At 41.3% G+C, this 18,080-nt stretch overlaps 1 protein-coding gene across 2 annotated transcripts; it reads right to left on the bottom strand.

Annotated features, from left to right (window-relative positions):
* Positions 1-208: 208 nt before the first annotated feature.
* tp53inp2.S (tumor protein p53 inducible nuclear protein 2 S homeolog) lies at positions 209-17,803 on the bottom strand. Of its 2 annotated transcripts, XM_018242188.2 has the most exons (5): positions 17,638-17,803; positions 14,419-14,489; positions 4,995-5,260; positions 2,212-2,521; positions 209-1,415 (listed from the first exon to the last, which is right to left on the bottom strand). In XM_018242188.2, exons 3-5 carry the CDS (start codon positions 5,110-5,112, stop codon positions 1,166-1,168), a joined length of 678 nt encoding a protein of 225 aa, XP_018097677.1. In that variant the 5' UTR covers positions 5,113-5,260; positions 14,419-14,489; positions 17,638-17,803; the 3' UTR covers positions 209-1,165. The 2 variants fall into 2 exon arrangements, with proteins under 2 accessions (XP_018097677.1, XP_018097675.1); XM_018242186.2 differs by lacking the exon at positions 14,419-14,489.
* Positions 17,804-18,080: the final 277 nt, after the last annotated feature.

The following is an 18,080-nucleotide window of genomic DNA, read 5'->3' as shown; positions in this document are numbered from 1 at the left end:
AATGCTCCTACACAAATCTCCCATAATCCCACCCAAAACAGGGCTGCTGTAAAAGGCTAAAAGAAAGTAATAAGTATCAGCAATTTATCTCCAGCCACCAGCAAGCAAAACACAATTAAAAGAGCAGGATTTACATGCATTTAGAATGCACAAAAATGTCAAATTAAAATAGTTACATGCTCTCTAATTGAAAGGAAAATGCATCCGATTTAAAACAAGGATGTACCTTCCATTTAATATTCAGTAGAAAAGGTACAACGGATTCCACTGTACAAGTGCAGAAAAGATGGTGGAATGGCCAAAATAAAATTAACGAGGAGTTGCGGTGGAATGGGTGGATTTCCTCGCCCTCTAAAATCAATGTCGAAATAGTTACAGCAACCCTGGCAGTCATGTTACTCTGATTCCCAATTACATCACTGATTGAAAACCCCACACCCTATGAAATACCTCTCTTCCCAGAATTCCATTCCCTCCTAGCTATTAACCCTTTATACTACTTCCGCCTGCTCTCTTCAACCTGCAACCTGAACCACAAACTTGGTTGCCATTAGTGTGGCCGTTTTGTTTACCCATTACATCTGGTAGGTTACTGGAATTTAGAGGGGAATTTTTGGAGGAAAATGACCTCTGTTTTGTTCAGTGGTGAGCTCTTAATATGTACATAGCACCTTTTTCCTGGTAACAATTAGAATACTTACTTTGCATGGGTGGCTTCCCACAATACAACTAACCAACCCCATTTTAAAAACAATTATATTAAAAAAACAAACTCTGTCCTAGCTCTGACCTTCAGCTGATAAAGTGTACGGATAACTGGAAAGGATGGGGGGGGGTGACTGATTTTTAGATGAGCAGGCTACAAGGTATTATACAATGCTGACTTCAAAGGCAGTCTGGAAGCTATAGAAACTTTCTAAGGGCTCAGAGGTCTTTATTGAGTGGTAAAGTCTCTGCATCTTTGCCAGGACCTCAAGGGACTTTTAGCATTCCATCTGTGCTGGGTGTGTTTATTACCAAAGAATTGGAGGGCGATGAATTTTCTTTGATCTTGAAAGATGAGGGTAGTAGAAGCCAGAGAGGTTGATGCCAACCCAATAGACAGGAGAAGAAGAATATAGGTAGAGATAATGCCCACTTTTATGTAAACAGCTGTTGGGAAGGATCAGTGGTTGCACTGGCGCTGTCTGGGTTGGCACAGAAAGTTGCGGTGTCGTGTCACAGAGCGCCCTTGAATCTCCTGTGCCAGGTTTTGTCGCTGCAAGTTCTTTCGGCTCATCTTGCGTCTGTCCACAAGAGCCTTGGCACGTTGGATCCGGGAGGCCTGGCCTACTTTACCCAGGATAGCAGCTTTGGCAGAGTTGGAGGTGGCATGATGAGGGGTGCGACGTTCCACTCTTGTTTTAGATGGGGACCTGTGGAGATGGTAAGAAATATTTTTGAGTTTTTACCCCTTCCCTGAAAATGCTACTGCTCCATAGTTATGCCCTGTTACATCAGAACTTCTATTTTTTCCCAACACTGTGCCCACCATTCACGGATTTCCCAAAAATATTGAATATTTAATCGCAACTATACAATCCACAATGATTTGGACGATAATGTACAGTTGCTCCCCACTCATTGGGGCTCATTTATCAACATTGGTCTAATTTGCCCATGGGCAGTTACCTATAGCAACCAATCAGTGATTAGCTTTTTAAAGCCAGCTGTAAGTAGAACAATGAATGCCGCAATCTGATTGGTTGCCATGGGTTACTGCCCATGGGCAAATTTGCCCAGTGTTGATAAATTACCCCCATTGTCTTCTCTTAAAGGTTGCCATTGATGATAAGATCTATTCGTTTGCCGAGGTTGTCAAATGAGCAGAACTTTCCCTGATCTACCCAGCAACGGCAGGGCGATATTGGATTAAAACGAATGAGGGCCGCATCAACTAGCCAATGCAGTCCTCGATCTCCAGAAAACTCAGACCTTGATCGATATCTTGGCTAAATATCGATAGTGGAGAAGCCCCCCCTACACTGGCAGATAAGCTGCCGAATCAGTCTAAAAGGACAGATATTGGCAGCTTTAATCTGCCTGTGTATTGCCACCTTTACAGATCACAAGCAAACTCACTGGATACCTTGGTGACATTTGTTGAAATGGAACCCAAAATCTTGCTGTCCATTTAAAAAATGATCGAGAACAATCATTTTTACTCCTTACCTGTCTCTGGGTGCTTCACGTGTGTCCTCTTCCACCACGATGCTCCCATTGGTGATATAGACGGACATGCTGGGGTGCTCAATTAGAAGGTCTTCAAGAGGACTGGTCCCCAACTCGTTCTGCCCAAGTGCCTCTGCAGTGAAACAGGGGGGAGGGGTAACGAACCAGCTCTCATCCATAGACTGGGAAGGGTGGGGTGGGATGGACCAGCCAATCCTCTCAGCCAGGGAGTGGGGCATAGGGCTAGGGGTGGTATTATACTCCCGCTCCTGTGCCACATCTTCCCCGCTTGAGTTTAAGTCATAGCTCTCTGGAATGTGCACGAGACAATACAGGAAATGCAAATCCATGCCAGGGTAGGGAATGGGGAAAGGGGGGGGAGGCACACACATACAATGCCGGGGGGGGGTGATGGGAAGGAGAAACGATGGGGAAGGAGTTATTCATTTACTATAAGTCACTAATACTATCATTATGGGGGCATTAACTTTAATTCTAGATAGAGCCAGAAACCATTAGCAGGCAACATTTTCCAGCATACCGACTAGCTGTCAGGATATTGCACATTTAGGTGACAATCCAACAAGGGTGTCCCCCCCAAGTATAGCATCTATTAACAACATGCAGTAAGACTGAAAATGCCCCTTCCAAAGATCAGCCTTTATACATGATTTGAAACTGTCAAACAGCTTTATCATCCTAAATAAAACATTTTATGTTGATCCAGGTTTCTTAAATTTGAATGTCAGCCCCATAAACAAAGTACAGGTTTAAAAGCATAGGGGCCTGTTTTAGAACCTAATGTGTAGCATTGGTGATGTATCTGATCATAACCCACGCAATTTTGCTACTGGCTCTTTTCTAGGTTAACACTTTTCTAGATGATATTGCAATTATAACTTACAATTTATTCCTCCTTGGAAGGCTAATTTTTAGCCCTACAAATGTCTATTTTTTTATATCATTAGTACAGCTGCTCTTCTACAGTCTTTCTCTGTTATAAATTCTGTATAACACGAGTTGTGTTTTTGGGCGGTACAAAAAGTATGGATGCACTGAATCCAGAATTCAGTCTGAAATTAGCACTCTTTGCAAATTCACTCTAAATTCAGATGAATCCTGAGGGTTTTTATGTGGTTCGGTAGAACCAATAAAATCACAGGATAATTTTGTGTTCACAGGTAAATGCAAATTAGGGCTCAGAGTCAGTTTGGGTAGTCAGTTTGTAGAGGATTTGATGATTGGCTGAATCGAAAAATTAGGGGGCCCTAAAATGATTTTGCTGTGGCAACCAGGAACATCCAGTTGTATTTAGGGCAAGATGGTTGCATCGCAGCAAGATGGCACCAGTAAAGCAATATGACCAAAATGCTGGCCTTAAGGTGGTCATAGACCCACCAATAATATTGTACGAATTTCATATGATATTCTGTGTGTCTATGGCGGGAGACAAGCTGAACAATATCAACAGACACACCAATAATATTGTACAAATTTCATACAATATGCCGTGTGTCTATGGCGGGAGACGAGCCAAACAATGTCAACAGAAGACTTGGATATCGGTTGGCTCATCGATTGGGCTGGCAGGAAAATTTTGAGCTGGCTATTTTGAAGGCCCCCGAATATTGGCCACTGTTAGTGCTGAATCATCAGATCCAGGTAGCATTCTATTAGAATTGTATTGTTACCAGTCTACCTGTGTATCTGACAATTTAGCTCTACCAGTTAGTATTAAAAATGAACCATTAGTCGCAGGAAAGTTCGTAATTGTAACATTTATTGCCACCTTTAAGTTATTTCTGAAAAGCAATTCCCAGCCCCCACCAACAGCCGATGGTTACTGATTGAATCTCCTACTTAACGTAAAAATAAAATGGGACTCCAAATGTTTGCTTTGTCCAGGGACCCACAACTTTACAGGTATGTATAAAGTCAGTAGACCAGTTACAGGAGAAAGTCTGCCTGGAAAATGGAGACAGACAATTCTCCTTCGTCTCCCCTCATAACATTTTTTCACAACACAATATCAAGTGACTGTACAGGCTCACACAACGTCCAGAGCTAAATTTAAAGTAGAACCCTTTGCTGGCCCATTAGCCCATGAATTTTAGAATATTTAGCATTTACTGTAGTATCTCCAAACAAAGAGGCAGTGATTACATAGCAGGAGCTCTTGATTTGTAGCTCTCCAGATTCTATCTAACTACAATTCCCAGAAATCTCAACAGGCTTGAATGATGTCATTCTGCTGTCAGAGATAACAGGTTCCTCCAGGTGTCCTCATATACTGTATATAATAAATTTGCATGAATTAAAGTCTAGCAATTGTTAGATTCAGGACCTGACTGGCAATCGCCATACAGTCACTATTTAGTCAGCTGGTGGGGGCTGTTTGGGCGGCTGTGTACTTGAAATGCCAAGACCTATTTTGAATCCCATTCAATACCTGGTTCGATTTTTCAGTAAATACAACTTACAGGCCCATCCTTTTTACCTTCAAGTATTGTTAAATTACAACTAACAGTAAGGCATGTTTTACATTTTCTACCTGAACTACTGTTACTATGTTATGTACATCTACCACCTGGACATTATGTTTAACATCAGAAGTGCCAACTGTAGAAGTTTCACAAGATGGACATGTCTGATTTACCTATTTTATTTCCTACTACCTAATAAAGCTACACCCTTCCTGTATCACTAGGATCCTGGGAGTTGTCATTTCACAAACTCTGCTGACCAGAGGTCAAGGAAGCAGGCTGGAAGGTGTATGGGCTCACCTGGGATATCGATGATGAGCCAGCCATCATCCTCTTCCTCAGAGATGATAGGCTTGGGCTCATTGGTATTGCTGGAAGGTACATCGCTGAAAAAGAGCCTTGTTAAACGCTGGAACATGATTGGAGAGTCCTTTGGGGATTCCTAGGAGTGCGGAAATTAAAGCGCTGTAAACAAGAGAGTGGTGTGAGGCCTGGAGGGGGTCAGCAGAGGCCGGCAGAGCGATATGTAAACATCAGGCTTCTATATGACTTGGTTGAAAATAGCCCTGCAGAGAAACAGAATTTGACAAATTAACTCATATTTTTTTCCCCATCAACTGCGTTCAATACAACCCCCACAAGAAACATTAGATTCTTCAGATTTACGCTTCCGCCAGTTGGTCCAGTACAAAACAAGACTTCAAATACAAGCACTTCGCTTACAGTTTGCAATGAACATTCCTTACATGACATATACAGTATAAATGTATTTGGACACATGGGTGGAAGGTGCCACACACACAGACAATACAGCATAGGGATTATTAACCCATTTGATTCCATCGACTAGAATCTGAACAGTTAACTGAACAAATAAGCAGAGAAGGAATGTTTTTGTGAACCAATATATGCCCTCATGCATTAGAAGCATATTTTCTTATAAAATGAACTAAAGCAACATGGCAGCTCCCACCCACGTGTGTATGCGTGTATATTGCATACTGTGTAAGGGAAATTCTAGCTCCCATCTATCTATATGTTAGGGTTGCCACCTTTTGGCCCGGTTGAATCCGGGCAGGGGGCGGGGCCGTGATGCAATGGGGGTGGGATTGTGACACTGCGATCGGAGGTAGGCTGATTGTCGCGTCAATCATATGGAATCCTGCCCGACTTTCCTAATTTGGAAAACCGGGCAGGGTTTTCTAAGGGCTGTCCGGGTCAAAACCAGACAGGTGGCAACCCTACTATATGTTCTGCACAAACAAGCTGAGTGGTCTATTTAAAGTCCCGTGTCCATCACTCTTAAAAAAGCACTTGGTATCAAAATGGAAACCCCCTCCTTTGCATAAGGATTAAATGACAAGACAAGTTAACAGTGTTATTTGGTTCCTAGTGTTACTTGGTTCCCAGCCGCTCCCATAATGCCAATACTTGAAGTTGGAGGAAAAACCTTACTGTAGGCATACACGTCACCTGCATGTCAGAGAATGACTCCTTCTCCTGCTCAGCCTTCGTCTGGCAATATTTTGCATGTGCAAAGCTGAAGGCTTGCAGTTAGGGTTGCCACCTGGCCGGTATTTTACTGGCCTGGCCGGTAAAAATGATGGTTGATCCCAATGTTATTAATAGGGAAAAAAGATAAATATATAGGATGGCCGGTATTTTTTTTCCAGAAAAGGTGGCAACCCTACTTGGGATACTGTCATGGGAAAAACAATTCAAAACACATCAGTCAATAGTGCTGCTCCAGCAGAATTCTGCACTGTTTCTCAAAAGAGCAAACAGATTTTTTTATATTTAATTTTGAAATCTGACATTGGGCTAGACATATTGTCAGTTTCCCAGCTGCCTCAAGTCATGTGACTTGTGTTCAGAGAAACTTCAGTCACTGCTGTACTGCAGCCTAACAACAGAACAATGGGAAGGTAACAAGTTAGTAGCTCCTTAACAAAAGATAACAAGATCTAAGAACAGCATGCAGTAGTAAAATCCAGGTCCCACTGCATCACATTCAGTTACATTGAGTAGAAGAAACAACAACCTTTACATTTTTTATTGTAGAGTGAATTATTAGGAGAGAGCAGGTGGATCATGGCAGCACGTTAGTACTGGCATTAGTGGGGGGGGGAGGTACAAGAAATTGTCCGACACTTCCGTAAAAGAGCATCATCAATATGAATACTGCATATAATTCTTTATCATAGTTTAAATTTTTTACATTAAAAAAAAAATCAAGCACAGAGGCTAAAAAATATGTGTGACTGGGGTTTGAGCTGCATGTTTGTTTGGTTTGATAGCATCCCCTAAGAAGAAAAAATAGACCCAGACTGGCAATCTCTGGATTCTGGGCGCTGTAAGATGCCATAAAAAATTACTATTAATTGGCTAGTGGGGGTCTGTTAGGGCCTGTGAACTTGATTGCTAGGGCCTATTTTGAAGGCCAGTCCAGACCTGGAATTGTGCAACCTGTTTTGTCAGAATTATATTTAGAAAGCCAGTTATTATTAGATTATTTTTTCAGACAGGTGATATTGACTTTGAAAGAAAAACAATACCTTAAATTTGCATTGCAAATATAGGAACACAAAGAAAAAAAACAGGTGTGCATACACAATCGCCATTGTTCTTGCTGCTCGTATGATTATAGTAAGGAATGTGTCCTAATGATAGGGCTATAGTAATTATTGGATATATTAACCTCTGACACACTTAGAATAACAGCCAGCAAACTTGGTCAGGATTCTGAATCTATGGATAATGTGGTTAAGTTAGAACGCTGGAATGAAGAGAACCCACATAACAATAAGTAATAAACAATGAATGAATTAATGATTTTAAATAATAATAAACAGTTCCAAATTCAATATTGTACAGAGAGAAAATCATGTACAAATATTATTTAGATATGTAATATCTAATGCCAGATACCAATTTACTTAGATTACATCAATCTAGAATAAATAGAAATTAAATATTTTAATATCCTTATAATTTACAGTAGGAGATACATAATCCCTACTAATACATGGGTGTTGCTCAGAGTTCCCTGTTTAACTCAGCCTGCAGCCTTGTGCCTTTATATGGTCACAGAACTCCTCTGTGACCTCCAATATCCTTATAATTTACTGTAGGGGGTACATTATTCCCTAAATACACACATTATTAGCTTTGAGGCTGGCACTACAGTGCAGAAACTACCATGGGTTACAGTTCCATGAGTTTTCAACTATGTTCTGAGCTCTCGACCAGATTGACCTTCTGGGACTCATGAAACACAAAGTAAATGACTGATCTGTCTCTTCCCTTGAGAACATATGAAAGACAGAGACCTCTCGTCTTCGATTTTGTGACTGCTTTCAGTGGCATAACTAGATATTAATTATTTTTCAGGCCCCCAAAATGTCTAGAGGTTTACCCGTTTTATTATTTATTGAAATTTATATGAATTAGGGCCTTATAGAGCCCCCTATAGCTCCTGGGCTCCCCTGCAGGGTCTGCTTCTTCTCTAGTTACACCCCTGACTGCTTTGTTAAAATGGCTGCCTTTCTACTAACTGGCGAGTTAAAGGAAAACTATACCCCTCAAACAATGTAGGTCTCTATAAAAAGATATTGCATAAAACAGCTCATATGTAAAACCCTGCTTCATGTAAAACATTTTCATAATAATATACTTTTTTAGTAGTAAGTGCCATTGGGTAATAATAAATAGAAAATTGTCATTTTAAAAAATAAGGGGCACCCTCTGGGATCGTATGATTCACGGTGCACACAAACATACCAAACAAACTATACTTGTTAAGTCACATGAGCCAATTAACAAACAGAGTTGTGTCTTTTGCTTCCACACTTCTTCCTGTTACAGATAGAGCTGCAGTATTTCTGGTCAGTTGATCTCTGAGGCAGCACAGAGAATATCATAAAATGGGGGCTCAAGGTATAAGAAGTAAAAGGGCAATATTTACTTAAGTATATATTCCAGTCTAGTTAGATTCTTTAATATGCCACTTCATATTAAATAAAAGTAATTTATTAAAAGTATCTGTTGCTTAAGTATTCATTTTGGGGGTAAAGTTTTCCTTTAATGAGGCCTGCCATGTGACTGACACTGAGGGGGTTAACCAGCCGTGTGTTTTGGTCATCTGACCCTTAAGCCTTAGGCACTCAGTACAGCCTGCACACTGATCTCACCTTACACACACACACACACACACGGACAAGTCAGTGCCTACCATCTGTGACATCCAGCTGATGTGACAGACCACATTTTAGGTTTAAATTAATTGTGAACTAGAACTTGTCATTAATAGCAGTCAGAATGCGAGATATAGATGGGACAATGCGAATCCCACATAGATGAATGTAAAAATGACCACAGGAGATGATCGAATTGTGATCAAATGTGGCAATCGCTTTAACAAATGTGTATGAGGCCTAAATGTGTAAGAGGCCTAGCAAGGAATTAACAGCACTGTGCAAACGAGTGCAAATTAGACTAACAACAGCAAAGGTCAAAGACAATGGCGTACCTAGCACACCACTTGTTGCTCTATAAAACCAGGTACAAAGACCAACAACCCCCAGGATGTACTATGCACACTTCTCTTCAGCACGTTGGGTTTCAAATTAACTAGGTAATGTAATAAAAGGCGCAACGTTTTACCTGGTCTGATAGCAACCAATCTCAAATTTGTCTCCAAATGGCTAAAAAGTAAGTGCTACCCAGGTCTGGGCTGAGAATTAAAATAGGCCCTGGCATTCCAGGTACACAGAAGCCCAAGTAGCCCACACAGAGGCCCAAACAGCCCCCACCAGCCCACTAAATACTGACTTTCTATGGCACCTTATAGCAGCCCCTCTGGCATTTGCCAGAACCAACAGATTGCCAGTCCGGACCTGGTACTGCCAAATGATTGGTTGTTACGAGATGCCAAACTTTGCACCTTTTATCGTATTACCCAATAGACCTTACCATATAACACTGGTCTCTCAAATAGATAGAAAACCATAGAAACTTTGCAATGATTGTCTTGTGGAGTAGACTCTCCAGTGGCTTTATGGTGCTTGTTAGTATCCTAATTTATCCTCCCGAAGGTGCTGTTTTACTGTAGTTTTTAGATGAAGTTACCTCATCAGAGCAGTCATACAAATATGGATCCCTGTAGAGAAGTAACCCATGTCAACGGATCTCACTGATGAACTACAGAAATTAAAGTGAATGCCAATCCTACTTAATATAACATCACATTTTTCTGTCTCTAAAATTGCTTTCAGGCATGCGTGCAAACAGAGCACACAGAGGTATGGGTCTTCCATTTACACAGGCTGAACTGGTGAACACAGGCACCTGTGGAGCTGGTTATACACAGGCACCTGTATGAATTGAAATTAAATGCAGAGTCAGTGTATAAACACAGACACACATATAAATGCAAAGCAGATGTACATTAACATAAAAGGAAGGGAGGCTGGTGAAACGCAAAAAATGGCATCCACAGCTACAAAGACCAACAGATGTATCTAAACTAGTGTTTGCAAAAATACGGTGGCATATACTTTAAATAAATAATTCAAATATACCCACAGGGAGGGGCAGAATATGCAGATGGTTCAGAGGACAGAGTGTACATGCAGATAAAACTGAGGAACAAGTATGGACATGAGTGGAGATAATATACTTCTAAAAATACAAAAGTATAGTTGCTGTATATGCACACAGATCTAAGAGTTGAAGCTTGTGCACAGTGGGAAAATGTTCCCTCGCAGGGTCTTGCAAACACCTGTTAATTTTAGATATGCAGAGACGCATTCCTATGCAAAGACACTCTGCGTACTTGTTTTGAAATATGATAATGCAAATATTTGCTGATGGGTTTGTTTGCACTATCATATTATTCCAACAAGCATATTCAGGTCCTAGCCCTCAAGGTGCACGGATACAGGAACAAGTGTAATAAGAGAAGGATAGGAACAGGGTACAGACAAATAGTGATTAGGCCTCTCACTCCAATTACTCTAACTCGGAGCAGGTCACCTTTATCACCTTGTGGGTCTGCCTTACATATCTTTGCATTCTTGTGTCCTATAAGGTGGTCAAAAGTGGCATGGCTTCAAGGCCTTAAATTTACAGGCTCAATAATTTGTCACGCACCCAATGGCCTCTAACAAAGTGTAAACCCTTAAAGGAGAAGGAAAGTAGTTTCCCACTTGGGGGTGCCAACTGTTAGACACTCCGAAGTGAATGTATTCACTTACCTGAAACCCCGGCCCGCGAGAAGAAAGATGAAGCTGGAATGGAATAACTCCGGGCCGGTGCACCAACCCGTTGTTTCAGGTAAGTAAATACATTCACTTGTGGGTAACATTTGGCACCCCCAAGTGGGATTTGACTTTCCATCTCCTTTAAGACTCCAACCGGAGAGAAGTCACAAATAATGCAACCTCTTAATGATAGGCCACAATGGCTCAGGTCATTGTCAAGTGAGCCCGCACAGATTAGTAGACAGACTTACAGCCAATGTTCCCTTTAAGGAGAACTAAACCCTCTTCAGTCCCCCTTAAATACCCTCAGTCCCTCTCATCTCTCCATCCCTGCGCAGTCTATTATGTAAAAAAGTGCACTGTTTGAAAACCTGAGAGCAGCTTAGTGTCTCAGAGCAGACACGCACCCTGCAGGAGCATGCGCAATTGGAGATAGTCAGGAATCCGATTCAACTGTGCATTCGCCTGCAGGGTCCGTGTCACAAAAGAAACCTGAAGACTATCTGAATGGACAGAAGATTGTGCCTGGGAACTCCGCTGCACTATTCTGCATTTTTAGCTGAGGTTTTCAAACAGGGCACTTTTTTTACATAATAGACTGTGTGGGAAGGGAGAGATGAGGGGCCAATGGAGAGAAGTGGGCTTTTTTTGTACCTGGAGGATTTAGTTCTCCTTTAAGTTGTGCGCTTGTGCTCACAAATTTTGAGGCCAGCGCACACAAATTGTGGTGCCCACTACACATAATTTATTACCTGCACACACTGTTTTTTTAAAAGGTGTAAACACACATTTAGAAAGGGTGCACACAACAAATTAGAGGGGACATTGCTTACAGCACTTACATGCATTTACTGTATGTAGCTGAAAAGATATGTCTACTTGTAGAGCAGTAAAGGAATATATCTTTAATAGAGTCTGCTAGTCACATTAGGATACAGTTGCCATAACATTAGGTGCAGAACATTCTGTACACAAGGGGGAAGGCAGCTGAGACCTAGAAACTGTTTCCAGCCAGGCCTTATGAAAATGAACCCACTGCCCTCTCCCCAGAAAGGAGTAGCAGACTATAAAGCTGGTGTCATGTAGATTAATTACATCCAAGATTCCTGACAAGGGCAAGCACAATACAGGACTTGGATGACCCATGAAGTCGAAAAGATGTTATAGGACACCAAAGGAAAATACGACTAGCTCTAGACTTGAAGAACAAATTGTAACATTTTGAATATACATACTTGTCTGTCAAAAATCTGCTAAGAAAGTCCAGTATACAAAATACATCAATTCTACCCAAGGCTTTACTTCTCCTTTAAATATAAATATGAGCAGGTTCAAAATGTTTTATGAACACTCAAAGTTTACATACCACTGCGTGTAAACAAAAAGTACACACAGAGATGTGGGCAACATATTCAGGGTAATTGTTTGTGGACAGTTCAAGGTCACAGTTGCAAAGCAACCAAAAGTCTGGCACAAAATCTGTACATAGATCTGTTGCACGTCAACACCTCAACCCCACCCATCATTAGCCAGTGTATTGCAAACATCACATACATAGAAACCACATAACAATGAAAAGGGACTGGGTACCTGGCATGCAAACTCCAGCTCTTTTAAGGGGTTAATTCTGAGAGTTTTTTGTAAAATACACACAGCTTACAAGGGTATTAGTATAGAGGCGCTCATTCACCCTCCCGTAGATGAATACATCTCAAGCATAGACAGAGTTAAATATATGTTCATACATAAGAGAATAAGGCAATTGCTCCATAGGAAAATTAACCATCTGGGTAATGCTTGCCATCCCAGCCGAGAATTACTTTCAGCAAAACGGTTTATTTATTAAAAGCGCAGCCAAAGAATCAGAGTTATTCTGAGCACACCCGGTCAGTTCATCGGAGGACACCAGGAACGTGACAAGCAATATTCTCTGCGCAGTCAACATACGTAACTGGATTCTCCTCTCAGTGATGTACAGTGGTCAATATACTAGTCTTCAAAAGGACCCTACTCCCACAGCTTGATGATAATTGTCTTGGTGTTCCATACAAACCATCTTATAGCTCTTCATGATCCATATATATAACTACTCCTAATGCTCCATATAACCCTCCTTATAACTCCTCTTATTGCTCCATATAACCCCATAACTCTTCCATATAACCCTCCCTATAACTCCCCCTACTGCTCCTTATAACCCTCCCTCTGTCTTCTGCCATTGCTCCATATAACCCTCCCTATATGCCTCCTATTGTTCCATAGAACCCTCCCTATAACTCCTCCTATTGCTCAATATAACCCTCCCTATAACTCCTCCTATTGCTCCATATAACCCTCCCTATAACTCCTCCTATTGCTCCATATAACCCTCCCTATAACTCCTCCTATTGCTCCATATAACCCTCCCCATCACTCTTCCTATTGCTCCATATAACCCTCCCTATAACTCCTCCTATTGCTCCATATAACCCTCCCTATAACTCCTCCTATTGCTCCGTATAACCTTCCCTATAACTCCTCCTATTGCTCCATATAACCCTCCCTATAACTCCTCCTATTGTTCCATATAACCCTCCCTATCACTCTTCCTATTGCTCCATATAACCCTCCCTATAACTCCTCCTATTGCTCCATATAACCCTCCCTATAACTCCTCCTATTGCTCCATATAACCCTCCCTATAACTCCTATTGCTCCATATAACCCTCCCTATAACTCCTCCTATTGCTCCATATAACCCTCCCTATCACTCTTCCTATTGCTCCATATAACCCTCCCTATAACTCCTCCTATTGCTCCATATAACCCTCCCTATAACTCCTCCTATTGCTCCATATACCCCCCCTCAGGAAACATTTTCAGTGTTTTTAAAGCATTTGCAAATAGAATATATATTGAAAGCTTTTGGTTCATTACTATTCTCTGTACTACAGGTTCTGACTTTTAAAACAATGGAACAGAATTAAAATCTGCTCAGAACCAGAAAAGAAAAACAGGGTAAACAAAATCTGCTTTCAGCTGCAGATTTACAATTTACATTTACCTAAAACTGACATTTTTAATGAATGTGTAATGGAAAGTTATTTGGAATTATAATTTGTTTCAGTAGGTAGAAATGTTATTTTTGCTCTTACATCCCCTTTAAAAGGGTCATGGAAAATTACAGGCCCAGTGGAGGACAAACTAGGAAGCAGACAGAACATCCACCTATTCGCTGGCAGTCTGAGATGCAGTAATTAAATGCCAACTGGGACAGCGGTATTAAATAGCTGTTTGTGGCCCAGCTGACAGGAAAGGTTGATCCCAAATAGCAGGGCGCTGCTACCTTTATAGGAGACAAGCAAGGTTAGCACTGGGCACGGTTCCACACTAGAGACACCTGCCCTTAATGTACATTTCCAAAGAAGGACTGAAATTTCAGGCAGAATCCTCCTCTTCAACGCTACCTCCCTCCTCCTCCTCACCTCCACTCAGCCTCGGTGTATTTACTAGAGAGGGATTATCCATTTGCATATTGGGGACGCGCCTCGGGAATCTGCCGAGGAGTAAATGTTATTTGTGTCAGGATTTAAACAGATGCTTCACCATCAGGCACAACCACAAGCCTAAATTAGACTTTCTTAACCCTTGAATTGAGATGCTGATGAAACCACCCCTTTGTGTGGAACCAACCTATATATATATAGCTTATGTATTTTCTTTTACATAGCCTATTAGTGTATAGAATGATCCTTCTCAGCATATTTTATGGGTGGGGGTGGCTGGATCGAGGCACCACAATTTATTGTTATAGTTTATTGGGAAGACGGAACAGGGTGGGAGCTGCCATATTGTTTCACTTAGGCTGTACGCTACGTCAAGAACATTTTTTCCATGCACATTTGTATGTACAGTATACATAGTTTCACACAGATACTAAGGTTACTGGAATTAAATGGCCTTGGCAGTAACAAGACATGCTGCCAATGTTATTAATAGGAAGAATATAAAAGAGAAAGAGGTCAGACTTTTTTTGATCCTTTAACAGGTAAAGGAACCTTCATCCTTGATTTATGATTGTGAGCACAAAGGTCACTGTTTCATTGCCTCGCTAGAGACTAGCAGTATGGCAGTTCCTATTCTGCAAGGAGTTTACTTTCCTCCCATACTACAACATCATAGAGGCAGGTTAACTGATAAAACTGGCCATAGAGTGTGTGCTGTGTGGATAGGTAGACTAGAATATGAAACAAGTAAGCAATGCACAAGAATTAAACAAGGAGGGAAAAGAATAGGAAAAGACATATACAGAGACCCGTTAAAAGAAATTAGACAGAAGGAGATGTACAGAGGCGGAAAGGGGATGGAAAAAGAAATGCAGGGAGGACTTGGAGTAGAGGAGAAAAACGACAGAGCAACGAGAAGTGGGGGAAGGGAGGAATAGAGAGTAAGGATAAATACAAGGAACCAGATCCAGGAGACAGAGGGCAGAACCAGCTAAAGTGAAGGACAAACGGAAAGAGAGACAGAAGGGGAAAGTGTAACAGATGGGGGGGGAGAATTAAAGGGGATTAGGAGTAAAGACAAAAAAGGGGGGATACTTTTAAAGACATAACCTCCTTTATTTGTTTTACATGATGGATCAGGGAGGCCTAACCAGCCATGGTGAATTACAATTCTCAGAATCAGAACTGGCAGTTTAGGGGATGCTGGGAGCTGTAGTACACAGCTATAGGGATGCAGGTTGGAACTCTGTGATGATAAAACAAACAAGGTAGATATCTTTTAGGCTCAACAAAGGCTTCCCTCCTTAAAGGAGAAGGAAAGCTACGGAGGCATTTTATTGCCAATAGATTATCTGCAATAGTGCAAGCTAGAATGCTATATTTATTCTGTAGAATGTTTTACCATACCTGAGTAAAAAGCTCTAGAAACTCTCTGTTTGTTTAGAATACGAGCTGCAGTATTAATGTGGTGTGACATCACTTCCTGCCTGAGTCTCTCCCTGCTCTGGGCTCAGATTACAGTAGAGAAGGGAGGGGGTGGGGGGGAGAGGAGCAAACTGAGCATGCTCTTGCCCAGGGCAATGAGGTTTAAGCTGAAGGCAGGAAGTCTGATACAGAAGCCCATGTGTACACAATAGAAGGAAAGAAATGCAGTGTTTCTTTTGACAGGGGACTCAGAGCAACATTACTTTGGGGGTTTACTGGTATATTTGGATGGACCTTTCTGATAAGGCTTACTTAGTTTTAACCTTTCCTTCTCCTTTAATTTTCCTTTCTCCTTGTTACCAGAAGTCTTCTTTGTCCCCCAGAGGTGCCCTTTAACCCTTCTCAAGCAAGAGAGGGTACACTGTAATATGGGGGTGGGGGTAGGATTTGGACAGAGGCCCTTATTATTCAGGTTGAAAACATCCCTAATTCTCTCAAACCCTCCCCCTCAGTGCACATCTGTGAGTACAAGTGATGATTCCATTGTCAGTAAATTAGCAATATAAAGAGCCTGATGTCCAGTAGTGCATTTGTGCAGGAAAAACAATCCATATGCCCTCTGGCCTATAGGGCTGGGCGAGGGGGGATAGTCTCCACCCTTGTATTATTAGCTGATAAATAGTGGAGGGGGGGATATCTACATTTCAAAAGGGGAAGGGAGGGATGCAAAATATGCCATATATTAGAATTCACCATATGTAGGGTTGCCACCTTTTCTGGAAAAAAATACCAGCCTTCCTATATATTTATCTTTTTTCCCTCTTAATAACATTGGGATCAACCATCATTTTTACCGGCCAGGTGGCAACCCTAACCAGGTATAGGATCCCTTATCCGGAAACCCGACATCCAGAAAGCTCAGAATTATGGAATGGCTGTCTCCCATAGACTCCATTTAATCCAAATAATCCAAATTTTTTAAAAAGGATTCCCTTTTTCTCTGTAATAATAAAACAGCAGCTTGTACTTGATCCCAACTAAGATATAATTAATCCTTATTGGGAGCAAAACCAGCCTATTGGGTCTATTTAATGTTTAAATTAATTTCTAGTAGACTTAAGGCATGAAGACCCACATTACGGAAAGATCCGTTATCCGGAAAAACCCAGGTCCCAAGCATTCTGGATAACAGGTCCCATACCTGTACTACATTACCTGGCAAGCATTTATTGGTGCTTTTACAAGCAAAATATATATATATATATATATATATCCTGATTGTCTCTGAATAACCAAGATTCTAGTAGCGCTACCGCACTACCCCATAACGCTGTTGGTGAATGCCGGTTACGCACTGAGCATGAAGAGGGTTAATACAACCCATTCACGTAAACCTGGCGCTGGCAAGATGATGTCACTCGTACATTGATCTCTACAACTGTAACCACGTGTACATATACATATACACACACACACATATATATATATATATATATATATATGTACATACATGTGTGTCTGTATACACAGAGGCAAGCAGGTCAGTACACAGCTATACAGCTCCGCCAGGCGCATATAATCAGATGCCTGTATAGGTGAGTAGTGATATAACTGATGGTACATCAAGATAACTGTGAGTGTATATATATTAAAGGCAGTATACAAATAAAATAATCAGTATTGAGTGCAAGGCTTGTATCTAACACATCACAGTGTGACAAATGTAAGTGGTACAACTGGACAAACAGCCAACAGTCCAAGGGATAGTCCTACCTTCCTCTGCAGCAGATCCAAGTCAGAACACAGAAGCCTAGCCTGAGGTAGGTACAGCACTGTATACAGAGCAAGCTCTGCCGGCTCCTCTCATTGCTCAATTGGTAGAACAGTTGCAACAGCTGACAGTTGCATCACAACAGCCAGCCCCACCTCGCTCTCTCTGACCTCATAGTCCACAGCTATTTCCATTGGAAGGGGCGGCGACTAAATCCTCATGGGGTGGGGTTAGGGATTCTGGTGATATCATCGAGGAGACAGAGAATGCATTTAGAATATATTCTAAAAAATGAACGTGCCTGTGTGTCTGCATTATTCTGCTCACAAAGATTAGAAAATGCTGTTGTGTTTTTTTTTTAATGTTTTTGCATGTGATTTAATTTCATTAAAACATATACAATCGTGTTCACCCCATTGTAGACAAATCCAGTATTTAGTAAACT

Source organism: Xenopus laevis, chromosome 9_10S, assembly GCF_017654675.1.
Source record: "Xenopus laevis strain J_2021 chromosome 9_10S, Xenopus_laevis_v10.1, whole genome shotgun sequence".
Lineage (NCBI taxonomy): Eukaryota > Metazoa > Chordata > Amphibia > Anura > Pipidae > Xenopus > Xenopus laevis.
This window is presented reverse-complemented; position numbering and strand designations above follow the sequence as displayed.

Bases quoted from the DNA above. Each gene is read 5' to 3' on its own strand.
- tp53inp2.S (XM_018242188.2), bottom strand. From the start codon at position 5,112: ATGTTCCAGCGTTTAACAAGGCTCTTTTTCAGCGATGTACCTTCCAGC. The intron at 2,522-4,994 runs GTGAGCCCATAC...TGCACATTCCAG, and splicing joins GCTCATCATCGATATCCCAG to AGAGCTATGACTTAAACTCA. The intron at 1,416-2,211 runs GTAAGGAGTAAA...CCATCTCCACAG, and splicing joins CGTGAAGCACCCAGAGACAG to GTCCCCATCTAAAACAAGAG.